At 44.8% G+C, this 7608-nt stretch overlaps 1 protein-coding gene across 2 annotated transcripts in view; it reads left to right on the plus strand.

Annotated features, from left to right (window-relative positions):
* Positions 1-6942, plus strand: part of LOC309365767 (L-gulonolactone oxidase) — a 47338-nt gene extending 40396 nt beyond the window's left edge. For both annotated transcript variants that reach the window (XM_081904222.1, XM_081904223.1), the window contains 3 exons: positions 1379-1543; positions 2709-2799; positions 6723-6942. In XM_081904222.1, the coding sequence (XP_081760348.1) occupies positions 1379-1543; positions 2709-2799; positions 6723-6851 (385 nt within the window). In that variant the 3' untranslated portion in view covers positions 6852-6942. The remainder of the gene's footprint in view (positions 1-1378; positions 1544-2708; positions 2800-6722) is intronic.
* The last annotated feature ends 666 nt before the right edge of the window (positions 6943-7608 follow it).

Consider the following 7608-nt stretch of genomic DNA (forward strand, 5'->3'; position numbering starts at 1 on the left):
CATCAGCATCCCAAAAGGATGGGCTAGGTTGCTATAACTAAGTGATGGGGCCCTTTTGGATAATGGGGGGGTGGCTTCCCTCCACCCCTCACCTAGCTGCTAGGTAGGAGAACATGAGTTTGGGGGTGTGAGATGAACTGGAAGCTGGAAACACAGAGATTTGCTTGCTTAGGGTTGGAGTCATAGCTGTGTCCAATGGAGAAGCAAGATCTGTTGGGGTGTCAATGCTCTGAGCCCCTCCATCTTTGGCTCAGGTGGGTAAAGGTAAAGATAAAGGGACCCCGACCGTTAGGTCCAGTCGTAACCGACTCTGGGGTTGCGGCGCTCATCTCGCTTTACTGGCCAAAGGAGCCGACGTACAGCTTCCGGATCATGTGGCCAGCAGGACTAAGCCACTTCTGGCGGACCAGAGCAGTGCACGGAAACACCGTTTACCTTCCCGCCAGAGCAGTACCTATTTATTTACTTGCACTTTGACGTGCTTTCGAACTGCTAGGTTGGCAAGAGCAGGGACCGAGCAACGGGCACCCTTTCACAGGGATTCGAACCGCTGACCTTCTGATCAGCAAGTCCTAGGCTCTGTGGTTTAACCCACAGTGCCACCCGCTTCTCAATGTATGGGTAGATAAAACCAAACATCCTAAAGACACCACAGTCTGTGCTGACCAAGGAAACAGAACCTGTGTAAGCGCCGGGAACCCCTGGAGTCTCTTACCGCTTGGAGATCGGGGTTGGCTTGCAACAATATATTTAACTAACTCGGTAGTTAGGGTCTTGCTCTTAATATACGGCAGGCAAGATAGTGAGCAATGCTGGAATAATAATAATATAATAATAATAATAATTTATTATTTATACGCTGCCCATCTGGTTGGGTTTCCCCAGCCACTCTGGGCGGCTTCCAACAAAACACTAAAATACAATCACCTATTAAACATTAAAAGCTTCCCTAAAGAGGGCTGCCTTCAGATGTCTTCTAAAAGTTTGGTAGTTATTTTTCTCTTTGACATCTGGTGGGAGGGTGTTCCACAGGGCGGGTGCCACCACCGAGAAGACCGAGAAGGAAGTGGGCTGATCTGGAGCGAGGAAAGGGGCTCATCTCTGGTTCTGATGGGAAGACCAGGGCATGGTTCCTTCAGAACCTTGGAGAGTTCCCAAGGGAAGAAACTGATGTTCCAAAAAATGATCAAAGCTCATTTGAGTGTCTTAAGTCAGGGATGGGGAACCTTCATCCTGGGCACCACAAATCTCCAGGCCGGCAGTTTACCGCAGTTCCTTGTGAAAGGGAGGGAGGCATTGACCGTTACACCCATTTGGGTGTAATCCCTTTGCACGAGATCTCCTCGACGTTGGGTCTTTTTGTACAATCTCCTCACAGTGAGAAAACGAAGGAGGCTCTCCTGGAGCTGAAGGGGGTTCTGGAAAGCAACCCCAAACTGGTGGCCCACTACCCAGTGGAAGTGCGCTTCACCCGGGGAGACAACATCTTGCTGAGCCCCTGCTTCCGAAGGGACAGTTGCTACATGAACATCATCATGTACAGGTAAGAGGAGTTGGGTCCAGGTGGGTCCATTTGGGTTGCCTGATGGGTATTGGAGGATAAGCCTACTGGTGGCCTCTAGTGGTGATGGCTCTGCCTTCACATTCAGAGGCAATAGCGGTTCTGAATACCAGCAGCAAGAGGAGAGAGGTGTCTTGTGCCTGGATTCTGCTTGTGGGCATCCCACGGGCATCTGGTTGGTGGCTGTGAGGACCAGCTGCTGGACTAGAGGAGCCTAACAGTGGATCAATGAGGCAGAAGCTAAATATTAGTGATGGGGCAGCCGGCGTCCTCAGGCTTAACATCTAAAAGGCACGATCCCAAAAGGAAAAGGGCTTGGCAAGGAGGAGGAAAAACTGTTCAGGCACTGTTCTTTGGTTGCCATTCCTGTAATGGCCAGCTAGAATGGAAGCACTTGGAGACAAACTATGGAACTCCCATCCAGCGCCCATCAGAACTGAAATAATGAATTGAAAAAGGTATTTAAATATACCTTTCTGAAGAAACCAGAGGCCTTTCTCTTGGGTATTGTGGACCAAACGGTGCTAAAGAAGGATAGAACATTCTTTATGTATGCTACAACAGCAGCAAGAATACTCATCGCAAAGTATTGGAAGACACAAGACCTACCCACCTTGGAAGAATGGCAGATGAAGGTGATAGACTACATGGGACTGGCAGAAATGACTGGCAGAATCCGAGACCAGGGGAGAGAGACAGCGGAAGAAGATTGGAATAATTTTAAGGACTATCTTAAGAAATACTGCAAAACTAATGAATGCTAGAATGACGATGGTTTAGAAAATATGTGGTTTCCAGCTGGATTGGATAAGTAGTAAGAAAAGAAAGGGTTAAAAACTAAATGAAATTAAGGGAAAGGATTTCCTGAATTAATAAAATAGAAATTGGAATACAGAGAGGAGAGGTATGGGGAAGTCGGGAAAGTAAGGCATAAGGAAAAAAAGGGAATGAAATTATACTTGTTTATTCTTTCTTTTTTGTCTTGTTTTTCTCTGTTTGTTTTTTATTATTGTCTTGTTTTGTTTTTGTATAATTTTTGAAAAACTTAATAAAATCTTTTTTTAAAAAAAAAAAAACAGAACTGAAACTCAGCTATGTTGTTCCACAACGGAGAGTAAAGTTCAGCTTATTTTTTTATCCCGTTCAGGCCCTATGGGAAAGACGTCCCGCGCCTTGACTACTGGCTCGCCTACGAGAGCATCATGAAGAAGGTTGGAGGGAGACCTCACTGGGCAAAGGTACGAAGGTGGGGGCAGTGTTCATAGAACTGTAGAGTTGGAAGGGATACCCAAAGGTCATCCAGTCCAACCCGCTGCAGTGCAGGAATCACAGCTAAAGAATCCCTGGCAGATGGCCATCCGATTTCTGTTTAGAAAGCTCCCAGTAATTTAATAATAATAATAATAATAATAATATATTTTTTTAAAAAAATAAATATTTCTACTCCGCCCATCGGGCTGGGTTTCCCCAGCCACTCTGGGCGGCTTTCAACAGAACATTAAAAACAGAATAAAACATCAAACATTAAAAACTTCCCTAAACAGGGCTACCTTCAGATGTCTTCTAAAAGTCAGATAGTTGTTTATTTCCTTGACATCTGATGGGAGGGCGTGCCACCACCGAGAAGGCCCTCTGCCTGGTTCCCTGTAACTTCGCTTCTCGCAGGGAGGGAACCTCCAGAAGGCCCTTTAAGGTGGACTTCAGTGTCCGGGCAGAACGATGGGGGTGGAGACGCTCCTTCAGATATACTGGGTCAAGGCCGTTTAGGGCTTTAAAGGTCAGCACCAACACTTTGAATTGTGCTCAGAAACTTACTGGGAGCCAATGAAGGTCTTTCAAGACCGGTGTTATGTGGTCTTGGCGGCCGCTCCCAGTCACCAGCCTAGCTGCCGCATTCTGGATTAGTTGTAGTTTCCAGGTCACCTTCAAAGGCAGCCCCACGTAGAGCGCATTGCAGTAGTCCAAGAGGTGAAGGAGGGTCCACCACCTTCTGAGGGAGTCTGTTCCACCATTGAACAGAAGTTCCCATCAGAAAGTTCTTCCTAATGTTTAGTCAAAAATCTCCTTTCTTGTATTTTGAATCTGTTGCAAGAAAGGAGGTTCTGACTAAATATTAGGAATAAGTCCCGTCGGTTCAAGGATTTCCACCCGCAATGGGGGTTTCTCTCCCTCACCCTGAGCACATCCTACACCCTCCCCAAATCTGCTCTGGAGGGACGGGGGAACCACTTGGACCTGCCCCACTAGTCCTGATCTGGGGAAAAGGAGGGATATAATGATAATAATAATTACTATTATTATATATAAGGATGGGGGCAGGAGAAGATTGTGTGCCTTTTTATTTTTGCAAATTTCTTCAGTGAGGTGTCTTAATTTTGGAATGCGAGGAATTCAAATCAGCTATTTTTGTGCTTGGGCAACATTTAGTTCGGTACATTTACGTTTGATGAAGAAGCATCCTAAACATTTCAGGCGATTCTAAATAATAACAATATTAATAAACACCACGACTGCAAGTACTTGGCCATCGTTTTTAATGATTTCTATGCAATTTCACACACATTTTACTTACTGAGCAATACTTAATTATATTAATTTAACCGAAATATCCTTTTTATTCCCAAGTCATGTTACAACTTTTTAGCACCCCTCATTTCAGGAAGTTGAAAGTTGCGAAATTCAACACTCCCTAGAGGAGATTGCAGCTGGGGAAGGAATAGTGAAACGTCCTTGTTTGCTGTGGCTACAAACACAGACCAAAAATAAAAAAACACCATCCCACAGGAACTAGGCTTTGTAATAAAGCTCTGTGGATGTCAATGGGATTCTTTTTTACGCTCCATTGGTGTATGGGACGCAGGACAAAAGAGGGGAGGCAGATGGGCAGAGGAGGGAGTTGAGAGCATGGAATAAACACAACCCAGGTGGTTAAGAAAGCCCAACAGAGACTCCATCTCCTCAGAATATTGCAAAAGAACAATGTCAATCAACATCTTATGATCTCCTTCTACCGGTCAACAATAGAAAGTGTCCTTTCCTACTGCATCACGGTGTGGTACGCTGGTTTGACATCATCTGATAGGAAGTGCCTACAGAAGGTGGTGAATACAGCACAAGATACTATGGGCTGTCCCGTGAATCCACTGGATGAAATACAGTAGTACCTTGGGTTAAGTACTTAATTCGTTCTGGAGGTCCGTTCTTAACCTGAAACTGTTCTTAACCTGAAGCACCACTTTAGCTAATGGGGCCTCCTGCTGCTGCCGCGCTGCCGGAGCATGATTTCTGTTCTCATCCTGAAGTAAAGTTCTTAACCCAAGGCACTATTTCTGGGTTAGCAGAGTCTGTAACCTGAAGCGTCTGTAACCCGAGGTACCGCTGTAGCAGAAGAACGTTGCCTCAGGAGAGTGAGGAAAATTCTCAGGGATGATTATTCACACTCTGGCTGGCACTTTCTTGATCTCCTGCCCTCGGGCAGAAGATATAGAAGCATGATTAGTCGCACCAACAGGGTAAAGAACATCTTCTCTCCTGGGCTGTTAGGCTGCTGAATGAAAAGATAACAACAGGGCAACTGACTTTCGGGTTTGGTGGGTGTGCGTCAGTAAACGAGGGGAATTAAGAGTAAGAGAGCTGAGTGGGGGGTGCTGTGTAATCTCACTGCATACAAGTTGTACAAGTGACAATAAAGTACCGGGGTTTTTTGCTCTGTAAAACTCCCTTTTTCCTCCTAAAAAGTAAGGGGAAATGTGTGTGCGTCTTATGGAGCGAATGCAGGCTGTGCAGCTATCCCAGAAGCCAGAACAGCAAGAGGGATTGCTGCTTTCACTGCGCAGCGATCCCTCTTGCTGTTCTGGCTTCGGAGATTCAGAATATTTTTTTTCTTGTTTTCCTCCTCCAAAAACTAGGTGCGTCTTGTGGTCTGGTGCGTCTTATAGAGCAAAAAATACGGCATTTCATATTTTTTTTAAAGTAATATTTATTAAAGATTTAAGGATTACAGAAAGAAAAAAAAAGAAAACACAAAATTAAACAAAACAAAACAACACATCACAATAAAGAAAAAAAAACAGAAAACATTACTTATCTTAACAAAACAAAAACAAAAACAGAAACAATTAAAAACACAACGAATATTCCCATAACTTATCTTTCATTTGCTTGTTTCATTGACCTCCTCACACCTCCCTTTTTTGTATTCTAGTTCAGTTAGCTATTTCAGCAAATCCTTTCCATCTTTCTCAGTTTTTACCCTATAGTTTGTCTTGACATAATCTAACTTTACTTTTCCTCCTTTAGCCAATTAATAATCTAATTTTACTTAATCCTTTATAACATTTCTGCTAAAGCCATATAACTTCATTCCAACATCCTTCTAACATTCATTAATTTTACAATGTTTCTGTAAATAATCTTTAAATTTCTTCCAATCTTCCGCCACCGACTCTTCTCCCTGGTCTCAGATTCTGCCAGTCATTTCCGCCAATTCCATGTAGTCCATCAACTTCATCTGCCATTCTTCCCGGGTGGGTAGATCTTGTGTCTTCCAATACTTTGCAATAAGTATTCTTGCTGCTGTTGTAGCATACATAAAGAAAGTTCTATCCTTCTTTGACACCAATTGGCCGACCATGCCCAGGAGAAAGGCCTCTGGTTTCTTCAGGAAGGTATATTTAAATACCTTTTTCATTTCATTATAGATCATCTCCCAGAGAGTCTTAATCCTTGGGCACGTCCACCAAAGGTGAAAGAATGTACCTTCAGTCTCATTACATTTCCAACATTTATTATCGGGCAAATGATAAATTTTTGCAAGCTTGACTGGTGTCATGTACCACCTGTAGATCATTTTCATTATATTCGCTTTTAAGGCATTACATGCTGTAAACTTCATACCTTTGAAACTGAAATACCGTATGAAGGTATGAAGAAAATACGGTATTTCAATTTCAATTGGCGTGTCTGTGAAGTGGCTCTGCCCCACCCACTCCTGATATAGGCCCCACCCACTCCTGATATAGGCCCCGCCCACCACTAACATGCTGGCCCTGCAAGGTTTCCAACCGGGGAACATGCCTCTCAGCCTGAAAAGTCTCCACCCACCCAATACAGACCCACATAGAGGAAGGGCACTTTCGTAAAACTGGTTCTGTGCCCGCAGGCTCACACATGCACTCGGAAGGACTTTGAGAAGATGTACCCTGGCTTCCAGGAGTTCTGCTCCATCCGGGAGAAGCTGGACCCCAGAGGGATGTTCCTGAATGCCTACCTGGAGAAGGTGTTCTACTGAGAGGCGACGTGGAGAAGTTGGTGGCAGTGGAGGAGCCTCTCATGTGGCCAGTGGCTCCCAAAGTGGGTGGCAGTAGCGCCCTCTTGGGGGTGGTGGGGGGCACTAAGAGGTAAGGGGGCAGAAGGGGGGCACTGGAGGTGACTAACTGGAAAGCTGGCATCGCTGGATCAAGTCCATCCATTTCATTGTATTCATTATTTTCAATTGGATTTTGAATAAATGCACAGCTGTTACTGTTTGGAATTTTATTGCCTTATCATCTTCCTTAGAAGGTCATGCAAACCACTATTCTGAATAATGCGGTCTAGGGGGTAGGGGGCCTTGGGGTCTATGGAACCAAGGAGGCAGTGACCCCAAAAAGTTTGGGAATCGCTGCACCAGGGGATTCTCCAGTGGTTGGTTTCATGATGGATGGGGGAACGCTCCTTCCCCGAGATTCTGGCAGCCAAACGAAGCTACCCAAAAGGCGAATTATTTTCAGGGCTGCCGAATGCATTTAAATGTTTTTTCGTTTCCCAGATTAGAAGGCTTAATTACACAGCACAGTCCCACACCTGCTCAGAAGCTTTGAGTCATGGTGAATTCAATGGGGCCAACTTCCAGGTAGAGTTAGGACTGCAGTCTAAGAGAGGAAATAAAATCCAAATGTAACAGCAGGGAAATTGATTTATTAGGACCAACTGAAAGGCTACAAAGAAGTGAGCAAGCCTTGGAGACCTCACCATCTGGCTATGCAGCAAGCTTAAAGGGGGTGGAA

The sequence above is a fragment of the Podarcis melisellensis genome (assembly GCF_964234715.1).
Source record: "Podarcis melisellensis genome assembly, chromosome: 3".
Lineage (NCBI taxonomy): Eukaryota > Metazoa > Chordata > Lepidosauria > Squamata > Lacertidae > Podarcis > Podarcis melisellensis.